The 23625-nt window shown below is 43.2% G+C and overlaps 1 protein-coding gene across 1 annotated transcript in view; it reads right to left on the bottom strand.

The window, feature by feature from the left end:
• LMTK2 (lemur tyrosine kinase 2) overlaps positions 1-23625 on the bottom strand; it is a gene marked incomplete at its 3' end in the record, with an annotated part of 424271 nt that overhangs the window by 252005 nt on the left and 148641 nt on the right. Inside the window, 2 exon segments of the mRNA XM_053694835.1 lie at positions 2827-2945; positions 17636-17709. Coding sequence (XP_053550810.1) covers positions 2827-2945; positions 17636-17709 — 193 coding nt within the window.

Genomic DNA, 23625 nt, shown 5'->3' with positions numbered 1-23625 from the left:
GCAGAAAAAAATACACAAATAAACGTTTTTTATATCACAGTCAATACAATCAGCACAGCTCTGCTGTGAATGATTACTTCCCTCAAAAAAGACTCTTGAGATCCCTGAACTCTGTAGAGATGAACCGGATCATGCAGGAAGAAAATGAACCTCTGACTGAGTTTTTCTGATGCATAGTGAAAGCACCAAAATGGCCCCTCCCCCACACATAACAGTGAGAGGGATCAGTGAACTGCTCTAATTTAAATCAAAACTATTGCCAAGTGGAAAAAAAGTGCCCAAAACATTTTTTCACCCAGTACCTCAGAGAAAAAAACGTTTTTACATGCCAGCAAAAAAACGTTTTACCTCAATAATTAATTGTCATTTAAAACCTATTGCAAGTCCCTGCAAAATAGGTTAAGTCTATGTATACAGTTTAAAAGCCAGAGAAGTACCATTTCCCAGAAAACTGAAGTGTAAAATATACATACATGACAGCCTGATATCAGCTACATCTACTGCATTCAAGGCTGAGTTTACATTATAACGGTATGGCAGGATTTTCTCATCAATTCCATGTCAGAAAATAATAAACTGCTACATACCTCTTTGCAGATTAATCTGCCTGCTGTCCCCTGATCTGAAGTTTACCTCTCCTCAGATGGCCGAGAAACAGCAATATGATCTTAACTACTCCGGCTAAAATCATAGAAAAACTCAGGTAGATTCTTCTTCAAATTCTACCAGAGAAGGAATAACACACTCCGGTGCTATTATAAAATAACAAACTTTTGATTGAAGATATAAAAACTAAATATATCACCATAGTCCTCTCACACATCCTATCTAGTCGTTGGGTGCAAGAGAATGACTGGGGGTGACGTAGAGGGGAGGAGCTATATAGCAACTCTGCTGGGTGAATCCTCTTGCACTTCCTGTAGGGGAGCAGTTAATATCCCACAAGTAATGATGACCCGTGGACTGATCACACTTAACAGAAGAAATACAGTACATAACACCAGACCCAGCCTAAGGGTTACACAGTGTGGCCGAGAGTGGATGAGAGTGAAATCATTTTACAACAAAATGATAAAGGCTATATAAACATATTATTCAATCATAGCAACAAAGTTTCCTAACAGAACGAGTTGGGGGGAAGGAGGGTAGGGAGAAACAAATGCCCCAAATGGATCATCCCTAGACTTCAACAAGCTATCATAAGTGAGGGAAAATGTGGTCAGTAAACAACCTGCAAAGGTTATTACTGAAGCGGAAGATCTGAGGGGGTGTCAGGTGAGTCCATGTGTAAATGCTAGTATATGTTAGGTTTGGAGGGGGCGGGGGGGGGGGGGGTTATTACACGATGGTATCAATGAGAGTGATATCCAAAGGGTAGGGGGAGCTAGTAGAGAAGTTACGGCTCACTGACTAATTGTGGGAATCGTTGTCCATCTTGATCCTCTCAGGTCAGGGAGGGAGTTAGTCATTTATGGTGGTACCGGTTCTAGGGGTCATAAGAGTCTCCCAGGGTTCCCAGATCTGGGCATAAGTGCCCATAAAAATGTATTAATATTTTTAACCCCTTAAGCCTAATGGACGTAGGTACTATATCACAGGGTAATTTGAACAGCGTACCAGTAACCTTGTTGACATAATACCTACATCCAACCTTCTACCTCATGCTGCAAACATATAAAGGCAGATCGCCGATGCAGACAGGGACACTGTGTCCATGTCTACATCAGCTTGCGGTGATTCTTTGGGTGATGTGGGAGGTAGGCGTGTGGACAGCTCATCGTCAAAAGCGGGCAAAAGGGGAAGGATCCCTATGCTCTGATATTTTACCAGGAGTGAGGGAGGGAGAGATCCACTAAACTACAGCAAAGGGATTTTGAGAGAGGAGAGGTATCCCTACAGTACGATCGCTTGGACGGGGGAGAGTGAACCGCTAAACTACAGAAAAATTTTGGCAGAGAGTTAGAGACCTGTTTGGGGGGGATCAGAGAGATGGGAGGGTAAGGGGGATCCCACACTGCAGGGGGGAAAAAAAAGAAAACACAACTAATACTGGTAGACTTTCTGCCAGTTCCTAAAATGGTGGTGAAAAGTGTGTGTAGCTAACTAATTAACCCCCATTGCTGGTAATTTAAAAAAAGTGTGGTGCACAGCTGCAATTAGCGGTCTTCTAAATGGCAAGGCCATGCATGCTATTTCTGAACAATGGGGATCCCAGAGAAGCTTTAGCCATTTGTCTTATGACTTCAGTAGTTATGTGTATATAATTTCAGCAAGAAAGTCAAAGCATGTGAAAAAGTGAACAATTTTTCTAATGTGACATCATTTGGCAGAGAAACGGTGGCATGAAATATACCAAAAATGGATGGGGGGTGTGTGTGTGTGTATATATATATATATATATATATATATATATATATATAGTTTTGATAGGTAAATAAAAAAACAAGGTTCTATTGCTGTTTAAGGGGTTACGCTTTGTGTAATTTTATTGTTTAACACAGAATATGAAATGTTCATTTGCTGATAGAAATAGTTTGAAACAAATTCTGCTTCATATTCATTATAGAAAATTACTTATCTACATTGTCCTTGTATTTGGTAAATGTTAAAACTTGCAAAAAAACAAAAAAAAGAAACACCCCATAAAAACGATAGATTATTTTTTTAAACTAACAAGATATACAGTTGTATAGGAAAGTTTTTGATAAAAGATAGACATGCTTCCCTGCTCCCCAACATACAAATATTCAGAATGTGTATGTTGTAGCAGTAAAATAAATGGTAACTAAATTTATTAAAGTTAGAAGAAACTACGTCAGAACTTACCTATATGGCTCTCCATTTTTTAAAAATTGTTCCTGTTCTTTGGAGTTGGCGCTCGCATTTAATTCTCTCACTATAACTCTTGCCACACTGTCTTCCTTGTAGACCTCTCCCAGCAATACCTAGAATAAGTAGCTTACTTTAATGAATAGAGCTCTAAAGTGAGAACACAGGATGAGGTCACAAGTGGCACTGCAAATCGATTTTATTAAATATGCACATTTTTTTTTTTAAACCCCATCTGTTAATTGAAATTTTTGCAAGTTAGACATTTTATAACATTACAAATCAAAGCTATTACATTTAGGTTTGTGGTCTGTTCAGATCATACTTAAAATATGTATTTTCAATATAACTCAAGACAGCAATAATACAGAATTTATGTTTACCTGATAAATTTCTTTCTCCTACGGTGTATCCGGTCCACGGTTCATCCTTACTTGTGGGATATTCTCAATCCCTACAGGAAGTGGCAAAGAGAGCACACAGCAAAGCTGTCCATATAGCTCCCCTCAGGCTCCGCCCCCCCCCCAGTCATTCGACCGACGGTTAGGAGAAAAAGGAGAACCATAGGGTGCAGTGGTGACTGTAGTTCACAAAAAATAAATTTAAACCTGACCAAAATGCCAGGGCGGGCCGTGGACCGGATACACCGTAGGAGAAAGAAATTTATCAGGTAAACATAAATTCTGTTTTCTCCTACATTGGTGTATCCGGTCCATGGCTTCATCCTTACTTGTGGGAACCAATACCAAAGCTTTAGGACACGGATGAAGGGAGGGAACAAGTCAGGTAACCTAAACGGAAGGCACCACTGCTTGCAAAACCTTTCTCCCAAAAATAGCCTCCGAAGAAGCAAAAGTATCGAATTTGTAAAATTTGGCAAACGTATGCAGTGAAGACCAAGTCACTGCCTTACAAATCTGTTCAACAGAAGCCTCATTCTTGAAAGCCCATGTGGAAGCCACAGCTCTAGTAGAGTGAGCTGTAATTCGTTCAGGAGGCTGCCTTCCAGCAGTCTTATAAGTCAACCGGATGATGCTTTTGAGCCAGAAAGACAGAGAGGTCGCAGTCGCCTTTTGACCTCTCCTCTTGCCAGAATAGACAAACAAGGACGATGTTTGTCTGAAGTCTTCAGTTGCTTTTAGATAAAACTTTAAAGCACGAACCACATCAAGATTGTGTAACAGACGTTCCTTGTTAGAAACTGGATTAGGACACAGAGAAGGAACAACTATTTCCTAGTTGATATTCTTATTGGAAACCACTTTTGGAAGAAAACCAGGTTTGGTACATAAAACGACCTTATCTGTATGAAACACCAGATAGGGTGAATTACACTGCAAAGCAGACAATTCAGAAACTCTTCTAGCAGAAGAAATAGCTACTAAAAACAAAACTTTCCAAGATAGTAACTTAATATCTATGGAATGTAGAGGTTCAAACGGAACCCCTTGAAGAACTGAAAGAACTAAATTTAGACTCCATGGAGGAGCCACAGGTCTGTAGACAGGCTTGATTCTGACTAAAGCCTGTACAAACGCCTGAATATCTGGCATGGCTGCCAGACGCTTGTGTAACAGGATAGACAGAGCAGATATCTGTCCCTTTAAAGAACTAGCTGACAGACCTTTCTCCAATCCTTCTTGGAGAAAAGATAGTATCCTTGGAATCCTAATCTTACTCCATGAGTAACCCTTGGATTCGCACCAGCAAAGATATTTCCGCCATATCTTATGGTAAATTTTCCTGGTGACAGGCTTTCTAGCCTGGATCATAGTATCTATAACTGATTCCGAAAACCCACGTTTAGCTAGAATCAAGCGTTCAATCTCCAAGCAGTCAGTTGCAGAGAAACTAGGTTTGGATGTTCGAATGGACCTTGAATTAGAAGGTCCTGCCTCAAAGGCAGCTTCCATGGTGGAACCAATGACATATTCACCAGGTCTGCATACCAAGTCCTGCGTGGCCACGCAGGAGCTATCAGAATTACCGAAGCCTTCTCCTGTTTGATCCTGGCTACTAGCCGGGGGAGAAGGGGAAACGGTGGAAAGACATAAGCTAGATTGAACGACCAAGGCGCTACTAAGGCATCTACCAATGTCGCCTTGGGATCCCTGGACCTGGACCCGTAACGTGTAACTTTGGAGTTCTGACGTGACGCCATCAGATCCAGATCTGGAATGCCCCATAGCTGGGTCAGCTGAGCAAAAACCTCCGGGTGGAGTTCCCACTCCCCCGGATGGAAAGTCTGACGACTCAGATAATCCGCTTCCCAGTTGTCCACTCCTGGGATGTGAATTGCTGATAGATGGCAGGAGTGATCCTCTGCCCATTTGATGATCTTGGATACCTCCCTCATCGCCAGGGAACTCTTTGTTCCCCCCTGATGATTGATGTACGCTACAGTCGTCATGTTCTCCGACTGAAATCTGATTAATTTGGCCTCCGCTAGTTGAGGCCATGCCTGGAGCGCATTGAATATCGCTCTCAATTCCAAAATGTTTATCGGGAGAAGAGATTCTTCCCGAGACCATAGACCCTGAGCCTTCAGGGACTTCCAGACCGCGCCCCAGCCTAAGAGGCTGGTGTCTGTCGTGACAATGATGCACTCCGGTCTTCGGAAACTCATTCCCTGAGACAGGTGATCCTGAGACAACCACCAGAGGAGTGAGTCTCTGGTTTGCTGGTCCATCTGAATCTGGGGAGACAAATCTGCATAATCCCCATTCCATTGTTTGAGCATGCACATTTGCAATGGTCTTAAATGAATTCGAGCAAAGGGATATTAAAATGTCGTCTAGGTAAGGTGCTACTGCAATGCCCCTTGGCCTTAGCACCGCTAGAAGGGACCCTAGCACCTTTGTGAAAATTCTGGGAGCAATGGCCAATCCGAAGGGAAGAGCCACGAACTGGTAATGCTTGTCCAGAAAGGCGAACCTCAGAAACTGATGGTGATCTTTGTGGATAGGAATATGCAGGTACGCATCCTTTAAGTCCACGGTAGTCATATATTGACCCTCCTGGATCATTGGTAAAATTGTCCGAATGGTTTCCATTTTGAATGATGGAACTCTGAGGAATTTGTTTAGGATCTTTAAGTCCAGAATTGGCCTGAAAGTTCCTTCCTTTTTGGGAACTACAAACAGGTTTGAGTAAAATCCCAGTCCTTGTTCTGCTGTTGGAACTGGGTGTATCACTCCCATTTTTAAAAGGTCTTCTACGCAATGTAAGAATGCCTGTCTCTTTATCTGGTCTAAAGATAAGCGAGACATGTGGAACCTTCCCCTTGGAGGAAGGTCCTTGAATTCTAGAAGATACCCCTGAGAGACAATTTCTAGTGCCCAGGGGTCCGGAACATCTCTTGCCCAGGCCTGAGCAAAGAGAGAAAGTCTGCCCCCTACTAGATCCGGTCCCGGATCGGGGGCTACCCCTTCATGCTGTCTTGGTAGCAGCAGCAGGCTTTTTGGCCTGTTTACCCTTGTTCCAGCCTTGCAATTGTTTCCATGCTGGTTTGGGCTGGGGTTACCCTCTTGCCTAGTGGCTGTAAAGGTAGAAGCCGGTCCGTTCCTGAAATTGCGAAAGGGACGAAAATTAGACTTATTTTTAGCTTTGAAAAGGTCTATCCTGTGGAAGGGCATGGCCCTTTCCCCCAGTGATATCTGAAATAATTTCTTTCAACTCTGGCCCGAATAGGTTCTTACCCTTGAAAGGAATATTAAGCAATTTTGTTTTGGACGACACATCCGCCGACCACGATTTTAGCCAAAGCGCTCTACGCGCCACTATTGCGAAACCAGAATTTTTTGCCGCTAATTTAGCTAACTGAAAAGCGGCATCTGTAATGAAAGAATTAGCCAACTTCAGGGCGTGAATTCTATCCATGACTTCATCATAAGAAGTTTCCTTCTGGAGCGAGTTTTCTAATTCCTCAAACCAAAAAGCAGCTGCAGTGGTTACAGGAATAATGCAAGAAATTGGTTGAAGAAGAAAACCTTGTTGAACAAAAAATTTCTTAAGTAAACCTAATTTTTTATCCATAGGATCTTTGAAAGCGCAACTGTCTTCTATTGGTATAGTCGTGCGCTTAGCTAGCGTTGAAACTGCCCCCTCTACCTTAAGGACCGTCTGCCACGCGTCCCTTCTGGGGTCAACAATGGGGAACATTTTCTTAAATATAGGAGGGGGAACAAAAGGTACACCTGGCTTCTCCCACTCCTTATTCACTATATCCGCCACCCTCTTAGGTATCGGAAACGCATCAGTGTGTACTGGGACCTCTAAGAATTTATCCATTTTACACAATTTTTCTGGGACCACCAAAGGGTCACAATCATCAAGAGTAGCTAGGACCTCCTTAAGTAGGGCACGGAGGTGTTCTAGCTTAAATTTAAATGCTGGGCCGCAGCTAAGATGGCTGGCTTAGTCCAGAGCTCCTATAGTGGGTTCTTCTGAAAGTGGAAAGAAGACTGATAAAATCAGACATCCAGAACCCTAAACAGCCGGATCCTGTTCAGGTTTAAATAGCGGTTCCAGAGATGCCACTCTGACCGAGATCGCACACCTATAACTCCCACTATTTGACCCGCAAGCCACAGTTAAACAGGTGGCCATTAAACAAGGCCGCGAACAAACGGAGCACCACTGACACCACATGGGTAGGAACCCATAGAGACACAGCACCAATGCCATTTAGAAGCATTTGACACGCTGGCGGGGTAAGCCCTATGTTTTTTTTCTCACACCGGGCAGGCAGCACCGCAACATGGATATGCAGTGTGAAGATACTGCCAACTCACACATACCACGTTGCTGCTTTAGGCTGCATCACCACTTAACCCCTGCTATCAAAATTTTTCAAAATGCAAGCCACGGACACTGGGCAGATGAGAGAGGAGTGTAAAGACAGCGAAGGAGGCATGCACATAACTGGGAAGTAGCTGTATTGCGGAGGACCGAAATGGCTGCGGTTGATTTGGAGGAGGAACTCCTCACGCATGAGTTGCGATCTCTGCCTGATCCCTGTACACAGACTAAGAACTGACATGGTGGACTAAAATTGATGACTATGTTGTGTAACGGGGTGGCCGCTGTCCCAGGCGGTGGGGAATCTTTATGCCTGAATTGCTCTCTTGCCCTTAAAGATAGGAGACAGGATACATTGGGACACAGGGGGCATCGCTGGGGGCATAATCCCCTCTGAAAGCAAAAGTGGATTAGCCAGTTAACTGGATTAGTATACTCAAGAATGCCTACTCAGAAGTATTGGAATATGCATGCCACAGACTCTTTCAGAACTGCCCTTGTTCTTTTAGAAGCCATCTGGGGGACATATTTTATGTGTGTTATGCTTCCCTATCTTGTCTCTTGTTATGTATTGTTTCACAGTATTGTTGCAAAAGGTTCAATATCCTCCATCTCCCTGGGGTCGTAGTTTTAACTTGGCTGGGCTTCAACTTAGCAGAAGTTATTCTTTTACTAATTAGCTTGCAAAATATTAAACTATATATACTGCCCATAAATCCCAGCAGCCCCTATTTCCTACCATAGTAGTTGTGCTGGACATACTTTGTTTGTTAATTTAGCCCGCATCCTACTAGTTTTTTGTCTGCTTGTCTTTTGCTACTCTGAGCTAGTTCCTATATATGAGTAACATTATATCTCTGAGTATATAGAAACATTTATTATTTTTGTCTAATGTGTGTCTTGTTTCTACATGATAGCATCGACAGATCCTCATGTGTACAAAACTTTAAATAGCAAAATGGCTGCTCTGTCTAGTGTCATTATAGTACATGATAACTTGTCCTCAGATTTCACCCTAAAGATGTATAGAGACTTTCTTTTACCTATTTTACTAAATAGGATTTCCCTGTGTTGCCTCATACTCAGTATCTGCACCCTCTATCACTACATCCTGTGCGTGCTAGGTGCCGCGCTAGGTGCCGCGCGTGCTAGGTACCGCATGTGCTAGGTTCAATGGGTGCTAGGTACCGCATGTGCTAGGTTCAATGGGTGCTAGGTACCGCATGTGCTAGGTTCAATGGGTGCTAGGTACCGCATGTGCTAGGTTCAATGGGTGCTAGGTACTGCATGTGCCAGGCAAGGGGGGTTCCTGGTAAAGGCGTGGGCTAGGTGCAACGTGGGCTAGGTGCAACGTGGGCTAGGTGCAACGTGGGCTAGGTGCAACGTGGGCTAGGTGCAACGTGGGCTAGGTGCAACGTGGGCTAGGTGCAACGTGGGCTAGGTGCAACGTGGGCTAGGTGCAACGTGGGCTAGGTACGGGATGGGCTAGGTACAGTTTGAACGAAGTACCGTGGGTGCTAGGTACAGTGTGTGCTAGATGCAGAGCGCATTAGATGCAATGAGTGCTGGCTACGGTGAATGCTTGGTTCATTGTGTGCTGGGTACTGCGTGTGCTAGGCTAGGTGGGTGCCGGGTGCTGTGTGTGCTGAGCATTGTGTGAGCTAGGTACAGTAGGTTCCAGGTACTATGCTTGTTGGGTGCTGGGTATGAGGTGTGCCAGGTACAGGGTATGCTGGGTACAATTCAGGTTAAGTACAGTGTGTGCTAGTTATATTATGTGCTGGGAACTGTGTGCGCTGGGTATGGTTTATGCTAAATACAATGAGTGAAGTACAGTGAATGTGTGCTGGGTACGGCATGTGCTAGGTGTAATGAGGGCCAGGTGTAGTGGGTGTTAAGCTCAATAAGTGCTGAGTAGAGTATATACTAGATACAGGGTGCATGTTACTTGTCTCTGGAATTAAATCTAATCTATAATTATCACCCCTCCCCCCCCTTATTTCTAGAGCCCACACTAGGGTTCCACCTTGGTGAATTATTTTCACCACATATGTCTGCAATTTATTTGTGATATATCAATGTTTGAACAGTTATTGCAACCGGACCTGCGTGTCCGATCCTTTTGTTTGTGTATGTTTGAACAGGGGACCTGTGTGTCCCCAAATGTTACCTTTCCCTGCAATTTATATACGATATATCAATGTTTGAACAGCTATTGCAACCGGACCTGCGTGTCCGATCCTTTTGTTTGTGTATGCTAGATCAGGGGTCCTGCGAGTCCCCAAATGTTACCTCTTATTCTAAAACCAAATAAAAATTCATTTAAAAAAAAAAAAAAATTTTAAATGCTACGGTATCAGGAGCTGCCTGCTGAGAAACTTTTGCTGTGTCAGAAATTTCTCCCTCAGACAGGCCCTCCCTCACCGCCAAGTCAGATTGATGTGAAGGCACTACAGATAAATTATCCTCTGAGTCTGCTTGCTCATTTTCTGTATTTAAAACTGAGCAATCACGCTTCCTAGGAAAAGCTGGCAGTTTGGATAAAAATGCTGCAAGATAATTATCCATTACTGCTGCTAACTGTTGCATAGTAATAGAAATTGGCGCGCTAGATGTACTGGGCATCGCTTGCGCGGGCATAGCTGGTGTTGACAGAGAAGGAGAGGATAGTGAGCTATCCTCACTACCTTCAGCTAAAGAATCATCTTGGGCTATATCTTTAAGCGTGATTGTACGGTCCTTAAGCTGTTTGGACGCTATGGCACACTTTACACATAAATTTAATGGGGGAACCACCTTGGCCTTTGAACATACAGAACATAGGTTATCTGAAGGGTCAGACATGTTTGACAGACTTAAACAGATCTTCAATGCAATAAAAATTAGTTGACAAAAACGTTACTGTGTCTTTAAATAAAAAAAACAGAATTTATGCTTACCTGATAAATTACTTTCTCCAACGGTGTGTCCGATCCACGGCGTCATCCATAACTTGTGGGGAATATTCTCTTCCCCAACAGGAAATGGCAAAGAGCACAGCAAAAGCTGTCCATATAGTCCCTTCTAGGCTCCGCCCACCACAGTCATTCGACCAACGGACAGGAGAAAAAAAGGAGAAACCATAGGGTGCCGTGGTGACTGTAGTTAAAGAAAGAAATTTATCAAACCTGATTAAAAAACCAGGGGCGGGCCGTGGACCGGACACACCGTTGGAGAAAGTAATTTATCAGGTAAGCATAAATTCTGTTTTCTCCAACATTGGTGTGTCCGGTCCACGGCGTCATCCATTACTTGTGGGAACCAATACCAAAGCTTTAGGACACGGATGAAGGGAGGGAGCAAATCAGGTTACCTAAACAGAAGGCACCACGGCTTGCAAAACCTTTCTCCCAAAAATAGCCTCCGAAGAATTTGTAGAATTTGGCAAAAGTGTGCAGGGAAGACCAAGTCGCTGCCTTACATATCTGATCAACAGAAGCCTCGTTCTTGAAGGCCCATGTGGAAGCCACAGCCCAAGTAGAGTGAGCTGTGATTCGTTCGGGAGGCTGCCGTCCGGCAGTCTCGTAAGCCAATCGGATGATGCTTTTCAGCCAAAAGGAAAGAGGTAGCAGTAGCTTTTTGACCTCTCCTCTTGCCAGAATAAACGACAAACAGAGAAGACGTTTGTCTGAAATCCTTTGTTGCTTCTAAATAGAACTTTAAAGCACGTACTACATCTAAATTATGTAACAAACGTTCCTTCTTTGAAACTGGATTCGGACACAAAGAAGGCACAACTATTTCCTGGTTAATATTCTTGTTGGAAACAACCTTTGGAAGGAAACCAGGTTTAGTACGCAAAACAACCTTATCTGAATGGAACACCAGATAGGGCGGATTACACTGCAGAGCAGATAACTCAGAAACTCTTCTAGCAGAAGAAATAGCAACCAAAAACAGAACTTTCCAAGATAACATCTTGATATCTATGGAATGTAGAGGTTCAAACGGAACCCCTTGAAGAACTGAAAGAACTAAATTCAGACTCCAGGGAGGAGTCAAAGGTCTGTAAACAGGCTTGATCCTGACCAAAGCCTGAACAAAAGCTTGAACATCTGGCACAGCTGCCAGTGGTTTGTGTAACGAGACAGATAAAGCAGAAATCTGTCCTTTTAGAGAACTCGCTGATAATCCCTTATCCAAACCTTCTTGGAGAAAGGAAAGGATCCCAGGAATTTTAAACTTACTCCATGAGAATCCCTTGGATTCACACCAACAGATATATCTTTTCCATATTTTATGGTAAATTTTTCTAATTACAGGTTTTCTGGCTTGTACCAGAGTATCTATCACAGAATCCGAAAACCCACGCTTAGATAAAATCAAGCGTTCAATTTCCAAGCCGTCAGCTGGAGAGAAACTAGATTTGGATGTTCGAATGGACCCTGTACTAGAAGATCCTGTCTCAAAGGTAGCTTCCATGGTGGAGCCGATTACATATTCACCAGGTCTGCATACCAAGTCCTGCGTGGCTACGCTGGAGCTATCAAAATCACCGAGGCCCTCTCCTGTTTGATCCTGGCTACCAGCCTGGGAATGAGAGGAAACGGTGGAAACACATAAGCTAGGTTGAAGGTCCAAGGCGCTACTAATGCATCCACTAGAGTTGCCTTGGGATCCCTGGATCTGGACCCGTAGCAAGGAACCTTGAAGTTCTGACGAGACGCCATCAGATCCATGTCTGGAATGCCCCATAATTGGGTCAACTGGGCAAAAATCTCCGGGTGGAGTTTCCACTCCCCCGGATGGAATGTCTGACGACTCAGGTAATCCGCCTCCCAGTTTTCCACTCCTGGGATGTGGATCGCAGATAGGTGGCAGGAGTGATCCTCCGCCCATTTTATGATTTTGGTCACTTCTCTCATTGCCAGGGAACTCCTTGTTCCCCCCTGATGGTTGATGTAAGCAACAGTCGTCATGTTGTCTGATTGGAATCTTATGAATCTGGCCTTTGCTAGTTGAGGCCAAGCCCTGAGAGTATTGAATATCGCTCTCAGTTCCAGAATGTTTATCGGGAGAAGAGACTCTTCCCGAGACCATAGACCCTGAGCTTTCAGGGAGTCCCAGACCGCGCCCCAGCCCACTAGACTGGCGTCGGTGGTGACGATGACCCACTCTGGTCTGCGGAAGCTCATTCCCTGGGACAGGTGATCCTGGGTTAGCCACCAACGGAGTGAGTCTCTGGTCTTCTGATCTACTTGAATCACTGGAGACAAGTCTGTATAGTCCCCATTCCACTGTTTCAGCATGCACAGTTGTAATGGTCTTAGATGAATTCTCGCAAAAGGAACTATGTCCATTGCTGCAACCATCAACCCTACTACTTCCATGCACTGAGCTATGGAAGGTCGTGGAACAGAGTGAAGAACTTGACAAGAGTTTAGAAGTTTTGACTTTCTGACATCTGTCAGGAAAATCTTCATTTCTAAAGAATCTATTATTGTCCCCAAGAAAGGAACTCTTGTCGACGGAGACAGGGAACTTTTTTCTATGTTCACCTTCCACCCGTGAGATCTGAGAAAGGCCAGAACGATGTCTGTGTGAGCCTTTGCCTTTGAAAGAGACGACGCTTGTATCAGAATGTCGTCCAAGTAAGGTGCCACTGCAATGCCCCTTGGTCTTAGAACCGCTAGAAGGGACCCGAGCACCTTTGTGAAAATCCTTGGAGCAGTGGCTAGCCCGAATGGGAGAGCCACAAACTGGTAATGTTTGTCCAGAAAGGCGAACCTTAGGAACTGATGATCTTTGTGGATAGGAATATGTAGATACGCATCCTTTAGATCCACGGTAGTCATAAATTGACCCTCCTGGATTGTAGGTAAAATCGTTCAAATAGTTTCCATTTTGAACGATGGCACTCAGAAATTTGTTAAGAATCTTTAAATCCAGAATTGGTCTGAAAGTTCCCTCTTGTTTGGGAACTACAAACAGATTTGAGTAAAACCCCAGTCCTTGTTCCACAGTTGGAACTGGGTGTATCACTCCCATCTTTAACAGGTCTTCTACACAATGTAAGAATGCCTGTCTCTTTATTTGGTTTGAAGATAAGTGAGACATGTGGAACCTTCCCCTTGGGGGTAGTTCCTTGAATTGCAGAAGATAACCCTGAGAAACTATTTCTAGTGCCCAGGGATCCTGAACATCTCTTGCCCAAGCCTGAGCGAAGAGAGAGAGTCTGCCCCCTACTAGATCCGGTCCCAGATCGGGGGCTACTCCTTCATGCTGTTTTGGTAGCAGCAGCAGGCTTCTTGGCCTGCTTACCCTTGTTCCAGCCTTGCATCGGTTTCCAAGCTGGTTTGGTTTGCGAAGCATTACCCTCTTGTCTAGAGGCTGCAGAGTTGGAGGCCGGTCCGTTCCTGAAATTGCGAAAGGAACGAAAATTAGACTTATTCTTGGCCTTGAAAGGCCTATCTTGTGGGAGGGCATGGCCCTTACCCCCAGTGATGTCTGAGATAATCTCTTTCAATTCTGGCCCAAAAAGGGTTTTACCCTTGAAAGGGATATTAAGCAATTTTGTCTTGGAAGATACATCCGCTGACCAAGACTTTAGCCAGAGCGCTCTGCGCGCCACAATTGCAAACCCTGAATTTTTCGCCGCTAATCTAGCTAACTGCAAAGCGGCATCTAAAATAAAGGAATTAGCTAACTTAAGTGTGTGAATTCTGTCCATAACCTCCTCATACGGAGTCTCTCTACTGAGCGACTTTTCTAGTTCCTCGAACCAGAACCACGCTGCTGTAGTGACAGGAATAATGCACGAAATAGGTTGCAGGAGGTAACCTTGCTGTACAAAAATCCTTTTAAGCAAACCCTCCAATTTTTTATCCATAGGATCTTTGAAAGCACAATTATCCTCGATAGGAATAGTAGTGTGCTTGGCTAGTGTAGAAACTGCCCCCTCGACCTTAGGGACTGTCTGCCATAAGTCCTTTCTGGGGTCGACCATAGGAAATAATTTCTTAAATATAGGAGGGGGGGACAAAAGGTATGCCGGGCTTCTCCCACTCCTTATTCACTATGTCCGCCACCCGCTTGGGTATAGGAAAAGCGTCGGGGTGCACCGGAACCTCTAGGAACTTGTCCATCTTGCACAATTTTTCTGGAATGACCAGGTTGTCACAATCATCCAGAGTAGATAACACCTCCTTAAGCAGTGCGCGGAGATGCTCTAATTTAAATTTAAATGTCACAACATCAGGTTCTGCCTGTTGAGAAATTCTACCTGAATCAGAAATTTCCCCATCTGACAAAACCTCCCTCATGGCCACTTCAGATTGGTGTGAGGGTATAACAGAAAAATTATCATCAGCGCCCTCTTGCTCTACAGTGTTTAAAACAGAGCAATCGCGCTCTCTGAAATGCAGGCATCTTGGATATAATATTTGCTATGGAGTTATCCATTACTGCCGTCAATTGTTGCATAGTAACAAGCATTGGCGCGCTAGAAGTACTAGGGGTCTCCTGCGTGGGCAAAACTGGTGTAGACACAGAAGGAGATGATGTAGAACTATGTCTACTCCCTTCATCTGATGAATCATCTTGGGCAACTTTACTATCTGTGGCAGTACTGTCCTTACTTTGTTTGGACGCTATGGCACAATTATCACACATATTTGAAGGGGGAGACACATTGGCTTCCATACATACATAACATAGTCTATCTGAAGGCACAGACATGTTAAACAGGCTTAAACTTGTCAATAAAGTACAAAAACCGTTTTAAAACAAAACCGTTACTTTCTCTTTAAATTTTAAACAGGGCACACTTTTTTTACTGAATATGTGAAAAACTATGAAGGAATTGTTCAATTTTAACCAAATTTTCACCACAATGTCTTAAGGCATTCAAAGCATTGCACCCCAAATTTCAGACCTTTAACCCTTAAAATGAGGAAACCAGAGCCGTTTACAGTTTTAACCCCTCTACAGTCCCAGCTCCAGCCTTTGCTGCGACTTTACCAAACCCAGGGGGGTATACGATACCAAATGAAGCCTTCTAGGAACCTTTTTCAACTACTTCCAGACCCACACACATGCAGCTGCATGTACTGCTCTCAAAAGTAACTGTGCAGTAATGGCGCGAAAATGAGGCTCTGCCTACTACAGAGAAGGCCCTTCCTGACTGGGAAGGTGTCTAAACCAGTGCCTGACGTAAAAAAACATTCCCCAAAGATATAAAGTGTGAATTTCAACATCAAACTGTATAAAATGCCCAAATAGAGCAATCGATCTAGCCCATAAAAGTGTCTACCAGTTTTATAGCCCATATTAAGCCCTTTATTCTGTTTGAGACTAAGAAAATGGCTTACCGGTCCCCATGAGGGGAAAATGACAGCCTTCCAGCATTACACAGTCTTGTTAGAAATATGGCTAGTCATACCTTAAGCAGAAAAGTCTGCCAACTGTTCCCCCCAACTGAAGTTATCTCATCTCAACAGTCCTGTGTGGGAACAGAAAACGATTTTAGTTACAGCTGCTAAAATCATACTCCTCTCACAAACAGAACTCTTCATCCTTTTCTGTTTCAGAGTAAATAGTACATACCAGCACTATTTTAAAATAAACTCTTGATAGTAGAATAAAAAACTACAACTAAACACCACATACTCTTCACCATCTCCGTGGAGATGCTGCTTGTTCAGCGGCAAAGAGAATGACTGGGGTGGGCGGAGCCTAGGAGGGACTATATGGACAGCTTTTGCTGTGCTCTTTGCCATTTCCTGTTGGGGAAGAGAATATTCCCCACAAGTTATGGATGACGCCGTGGACCGGACACACCAATGTTGGAGAAAGTGCACACTTTATTACTAAAACAATTTTTTTTTCTTCAGACCAATTAACCCCTTAATGCCCAAACCGGAGCTAATAACAGCAATTAACCGGTTAAAGACACTACAGTACTATGCCACAGCTTCCACTGTGGCCTTTACCTTCCTTAGGGATTATTTTAGTAGGAAATAAGCCTCTCTGGAGTCTTTTCTGATGCCTCTGGACTCCCCACATGAAGCTGCATGAACTGCCTAAGCAAAACTGCGCAATCGAGGCGCAAAAATGAGGCCTCCTCCCTCTTCATTCCAGAGTGGAGGGGCCTTTCTGACTAGAATAGGTGTCCAAATAAGTGCCAGGCGCAAATTAAGCCCCAAAAGTGTTTTAAAGTCTGAAAAAACACCTTATTTATAGTGAAAACATGCTAAAAAGCAATCGATTAAGCCCACAATAGTGTCAACCAGCATAGAGCCCTTAGTATAAGCCATAATTTTATACAGAGTCTAAGAAAAATGGCTTACCTATCCCAGAGGGGATTGCTGACAGTCTTCTAGCATTACTAGGTCTTGTTAGAAAAATGACTGATCATACCTGAAGCAGTTAAGCCTGCAAACTGTTCCCCCCCAACTGAAGTTCTCTGGTTTCAACAGTCCTGCGTGGGAACAGCAATGGATTTTAGTTACTGGTGCTAAAATCATATTCCTCTCGGCAGAAATCTTCATCACTTTCTGCTGCAGAGTAAATAGTACAAGCCGGCACTATTTTAAAATAAACTCTTGATAGAAGAATAAAAAACTACAACTAAACACCACATACTCTTTACCACCCCCGTGGAGATGCTACTAGTTAGAGCGGCAAAGAGAATGACTGGGGGGGCGGAGCCTGAGGGGAGATATATGGACAGCTCTGCTGTGTGCTCTCTTTGCCACTTCCTGTAGGGATTGAGAATATCCCACAAGTAAGGATGAAGCCATGGACCGGATACACCAATGTAGGAGAAATATATTTCAACTCGTACTCCTTTATAGCAAACAAATATTTTATACTGATAATGGCCAGGTAGTGCATGTCCAACGTCCTGTCTGTCTCTTCTGGTTATACAGTATTTTTCCTTACCGTTTGAGGACCCTTTTCAAAATGGCATTGTTAATTATACCAATTACTGAATTGTTATAATTTCAATTTAAGCATTAAATCTTACCTTCCCAAACGAACCATATCCAATTTCCTGAATGTAGCTTAGACTTCTTCGAGATATTTGGGATCTTGATAAATCTATTAAATAAAGAAAAAAACAAAATTAAACTCTCATTATTCAGATAGAACATGCAATTTTAAACAACTTTCCAATTTACTTCCATTAGCAAAATGTGCATTTAATTTATATTTAAACTTTGAGTCACCAGCTCCTAGTACTGAGCATGTGCAAGAATAAGTGTGTATGCATTTGTGAATGGCTGATTGCTGTCACATGGTACGTGTATGCATTTGTGATTGGCTTATGGATGTCACATGGTACAGGGGGAGTGGAAAAAGACAACTTTTAAAATTGTCAGAAAAAAAAAAATCTACTACTCATTTGAAGTTCAGACTAAGTGCTATTGCATTGTCTTGTTGTCTTGCATTAGTTGATTATGCAAATCTACAGTGTTGACTGGTCCTTTAACTATAGTTTAAGAGATGGTCAGTTAATAATGGTTATTGACTTCTGGCAAATACATTAAGAAAGATGTCCTATTGCTGCCATTTAAAATGTTATTTTATGAGAGGGGTGGTATGGCATGAATAAAATGTGTGCTATGCTGTAGAGCCCAAACAGCTTCATTCACAGTTAAAAAAAAAAAAAAAAAAAAAACAGAATTTATGTTTACCTGATAAATTACTTTCTCCAACGGTGTGTCCGGTCCACGGCGTCATCCTTACTTGTGGGATATTCTCTTCCCCAACAGGAAATGGCAAAGAGCCAGCAAAGCTGGTCACATGATCCCTCCTAGGCTCCGCCTACCCCAGTCATTCGACCGACGTTAAGGAGGAATATTTGCATAGGAGAAACCATATGATACCGTGGTGACTGTAGTTAAAGAAAAAAAAAAATTATCAGACCTGATTAAAAAACCAGGGCGGGCCGTGGACCGGACACACCGTTGGAGAAAGTAATTTATCAGGTAAACATAAATTCTGTTTTCTCCAACATAGGTGTGTCCGGTCCACGGCGTCATCCTTACTTGTGGGAACCAATACCAAAGCTTTAGGACACGGATGAAGGGAGGGAGCAAATCAGGTCACCTAAATGGAAGGCACCATGGCTTGCAAAACCTCTCTCCCAAAAATAGCCTCAGAAGAAGCAAAAGTATCAAACTTGTAAAATTTGGTAAAAGAGTGCAGTGAAGACCAAGTCGCTGCCCTACATATCTGATCAACAGAAGCCTCGTTCTTGAAGGCCCATGTGGAAGCCACAGCCCTAGTGGAAGGAGCTGTGATCCTTTCAGGAGGCTGCCGTCCGGCAGTCTCGTAAGCCAATCTGATGATGCTTTTAATCCAAAAAGAGAGAGAGGTAGAAGTTGCTTTTTGACCTCTCCTTTTACCAGAATAAACAACAAACAAGGAAGATGTTTGTCTAAAATCCTTTGTAGCATCTAAATAGAATTTTAGAGCGCGAACAACATCCAAATTGTGCAACAAACGTTCCTTCTTCGAAACTGGTTTCGGACACAGAGAAGGCACGACTATCTCCTGGTTAATGTTTTTGTTAGAAACAACTTTTGGAAGAAAACCAGGTTAGTACGTAAAACCACCTTATCTGCATGGAACACCAGATAAGGAGGAGAACACTGCAGAGCAGATAATTCTGAAACTCTTCTAGTAGAAGAAATTGCAACCAAAAACAAAACTTTCCAAGATAATAACTTAATATCAACGGAATGTAAGGGTTCAAACGGAACCCCCTGAAGAACTGAAAGAACTAAGTTGAGACTCCAAGGAGGAGTCAAAGGTTTGTAAACAGGCTTGATTCTAACCAGAGCCTGAACAAAGGCTTGAACATCTGGCACAGCTGCCAGCTTTTTGTGAAGTAACACAGACAAGGCAGAAATCTGTCCCATCAAGGAACTTGCAGATAATCCTTTTTCCAATCCTTCTCGAAGGAAGGATAGACTCTTAGGAATCTTAACCTTGTCCCAAGGATCCAGAACATCTCTTGCCCAAGCCTGAGCGAAGAGAGAGAGTCTGCCCCCCACCAGATCCGGTCCCGGATCGGGGCCAACATTTCATGCTGTCTTGGTAGCAGTGCAGGTTTCTTGGCCTGCTTTCCCTTGTTCCAGCCTTGCATTGGTCTCCAAGCTTGCTTGGCTTGAGAAGTATTACCCTCTTGCTTAGAGGACGTAGCACTTTGGGCTGGTCCGTTTCTACGAAAGGGACGAAAATTAGGTTTATTTTTGGCCTTGAAAGGCCGATCCTGAGGAAGGCATGGCCCTTACCCCCAGTGATATCAGAGATAATCTCCTTCAAGTCAGGGCCAAACAGAGTTTTCCCCTTGAAAGGAATGTTAAGTAGCTTGTTCTTGGAAGACGCATCAGCTGACCAAGATTTCAACCAAAGCGCTCTGCGCGCCACAATAGCAAACCCAGAATTCTTAGCCGCTAACCTAGCCAATTGCAAAGTGGCGTCTAGGGTGAAAGAATTAGCCAATTTGAGAGCATTGATTCTGTCCATAATCTCCTCATAAGGAGGAGAATCACTATCGACCGCCTTTACCAGCTCATCGAACCAGAAACATGCGGCTGTAGCGACAGGGACAATGCATGAAATTGGTTGTAGAAGGTAACCCTGTTGAACAAACATCTTTTTAAGTAAACCTTTTAATTTTTTATCCATAGGATCTTTAAAAGCACAACTATCTTCTATGGGTATAGTGGTGCGTTTGTTTAAAGTGGAAACCGCTCCCTCGACCTTGGGGACTGTCTGCCATAAGTCCTTTCTGGGGTCGACCATAGGAAACAATTTTTTAAATATGGGGGGAGGGACGAAAGGAATACCGGCCTTTCCCATTCTTTATTTACAATGTCCGCCACCCGCTTGGGTATAGGAAAAGCTTCTGGGAGCCCCGGGACCTCTAGGAACTTGTCCATTTTACATAGCTTCTCTGGGATGACCAAATTGTCACAATCATCCAGAGTGGATAATACCTCCTTAAGCAGAGCGCGGAGATGTTCCAACTTAAATTTAAACGTAATCACATCAGGTTCAGCTTGTTGAGAAATGTTCCCTGAATCTGTAATTTCTCCCTCAGACAAAACCTCCCTGGCCCCATCAGACTGGTTTAGGGGCCCTTCAGAACCATTGTTATCAGCGTCGTCATGCTCTACAGTATCTAAAACAGAGCAGTCGCGCTTACGCTGATAAGTGTGCATTTTGGCTAAAATGTTTTTGACAGAATTATCCATTACAGCCGTTAATTGTTGCATAGTAAGGAGTATTGGCGCGCTAGATGTACTAGGGGCCTCCTGAGTGGGCAAGACTCGTGTAGACGAAGGAGGGAATGATGCAGTACCATGCTTACTCCCCTCACTTGAGGAATCATCTTGGGCATCATTGTCATTGTCACATAAATCACATTTATTTAAATGAGAAGGAACTCTGGCTTCCCCACATTCAGAACACAGTCTATCTGGTAGTTCAGACATGTTAAACAGGCATAAACTTGATAACAAAGTACAAAAAACGTTTTAAAATAAAACCGTTACTGTCACTTTAAATTTTAAACTGAACACACTTTATTACTGCAATTGCGAAAAAAATATGAAGGAATTGTTCAAAATTCACCAAAATTTCACCACAGTGTCTTAAAGCCTTAAAAGTATTGCACACCAAATTTGGAAGCTTTAACCCTTAAAATAATGGAACCGGAGCCATTTTTAACTTTAACCCCTCTACAGTCCCTGGTATCTGCTTTGCTGAGACCCAACCAAGCCCAAAGGGGAATACGATACCAAATGACGCCTTCAGAAAGTCTTTTCTATGTATCAGAGCTCCACACACATGCGACTGCATGTCATGCCTCTCAAAAACAAGTGCGCAACACCGGCGCGAAAATGAGGCTCTGCCTATGATTTGGGAAAGCCCCTAAAGAATAAGGTGTCTAAAATAGTGCCTGCCGATATAATCTTATCAAAATACCCAGATTAAATGATTCCTCAAGGCTAAATATGTGTTAATAATGAATCGATTTAGCCCAGAAAAAGTCTACAGTCTTAATAAGCCCTTGTGAAGCCCTTATTTACTATCTTAATAAACATGGCTTACCGGATCCCATAGGGAAAATGACAGCTTCCAGCATTACATCGTCTTGTTAGAATGTGTCATACCTCAAGCAGCAAGAGACTGCTCACTGTTCCCCCAACTGAAGTTAATTCCTCTCAACAGTCCTGTGTGGAACAGCCATGGATTTTAGTAACGGTTGCTAAAATCATTTTCCTCATACAAACAGAAATCTTCATCTCCTTTCTGTTTCTGAGTAAATAGTACATACCAGCACTATTTTAAAATAACAAACTCTTGATTGAATAATAAAAACTACAGTTAAACACTAAAAAACTCTAAGCCATCTCCGTGGAGATGTTGCCTGTACAACGGCAAAGAGAATGACTGGGGTAGGCGGAGCCTAGGAGGGATCATGTGACCAGCTTTGCTGGGCTCTTTGCCATTTCCTGTTGGGGAAGAGAATATCCCACAAGTAAGGATGACGCCGTGGACCGGACACACCTATGTTGGAGAAAGCCTGAGCTTTTACTGGATTTACAGGGATGCGTGAGAAAAAATCTCACAGGAGGTCTTATTTTGAATCCTATTCAATACCCTTGAGAGACAATGCTCTGAATCCAATGATTTTGGACAGATTTTATCCAAAAATCCTTGAAAAACCTTAATCTGCCCCCTACCAGCTGAGCTGGCATGAGGGCCGCACCTTCATGCGGATTTAGGGGCTGACTTTTGTTTCCTAAATGGCTTGGATTTATTCAAATTTGAGGAAGGCTTCCAAGTGGAAGCAGATTTCTTGGGGGAAGGATTGCGTTTTTGTTCCTTATTCTGACGAAAGGAACGAAAACGATTAGAAGCCTTAGATTTACCCTTAGGTTTTTTATCCTGAGGCAAAAAAACTCCTTTTCCCCCAGTGATAGTTGAAATAATAAATTACCTTGGAAAGAAAGAGATAGTAATCTAGATTTAGATGTCATATCAGCATTCCAAGATTTAAGCCACAAAGCTCTTCTAGCTAATACAGCTAAAGACATGGATCTAACATCAATTTCAATAATATCAAAAACATAATTTATGCTTACCTGATAAATTCCTTTCTTCTGTAGTGTGATCAGTCCACGGGTCATCATTACTTGTGGGATATTAACTGCTCCCCTACAGGAAGTGCAAGAGGATTCACCCAGCAGAGTTGCTATATAGCTCCTCCCCTCTACGTCACCTCCAGTCATTCGACCAAGGACCAACGAGAAAGGAGAAGCCAAGGGTGTAGTGGTGACTGGAGTATAATTTAAAAAATATTTACCTGCCTTAAAAAAACAGGGCGGGCCGTGGACTGATCACACTACAGAAGAAAGGAATTTATCAGGTAAGCATAAATTATGTTTTCTTCTGTTAAGTGTGATCAGTCCACGGGTCATCATTACTTGTGGGATACCAATACCAAAGCAAAAGTACACGGATGACGGGAGGGATAGGCAGGCTCTTTATACAGAAGGAACCACTGCCTGAAGAACCTTTCTCCCAAAAATAGCCTCCGAGGAAGCAAAAGTGTCAAATTTGTAAAATTTGGAAAAAGTATGAAGCGAAGACCAAGTTGCAGCCTTGCAAATCTGTTCAACAGAGGCCTCATTCTTAAAGGCCCAAGTGGAAGCCACAGCTCTAGTGGAATGAGCTGTAATTCTTTCAGGAGGCTGCTGTCCAGCAGTCTCATAAGCTAAACGAATTATGCTACGAAGCCAAAAAGAGAGGTAGCAGAAGCTTTTTGACCTCTCCTCTGACCAGAGTAAACGACAAACAGGGAAGACGTTTGTCGAAAATCTTTAGTTGCCTGTAAATAAAATTTAAGGGCACGAACTACATCCAGATTGTGCAAAAGACGTTCCTTCCTCGAAGAAGGATTTGGGCACAAGGATGGAACAACAATCTCCTGATTGA

Source organism: Bombina bombina, chromosome 11 (genome assembly GCF_027579735.1).
Source record: "Bombina bombina isolate aBomBom1 chromosome 11, aBomBom1.pri, whole genome shotgun sequence".
In the NCBI taxonomy this organism is placed as follows: Eukaryota; Metazoa; Chordata; class Amphibia; order Anura; family Bombinatoridae; genus Bombina; species Bombina bombina.
This window is presented reverse-complemented; position numbering and strand designations above follow the sequence as displayed.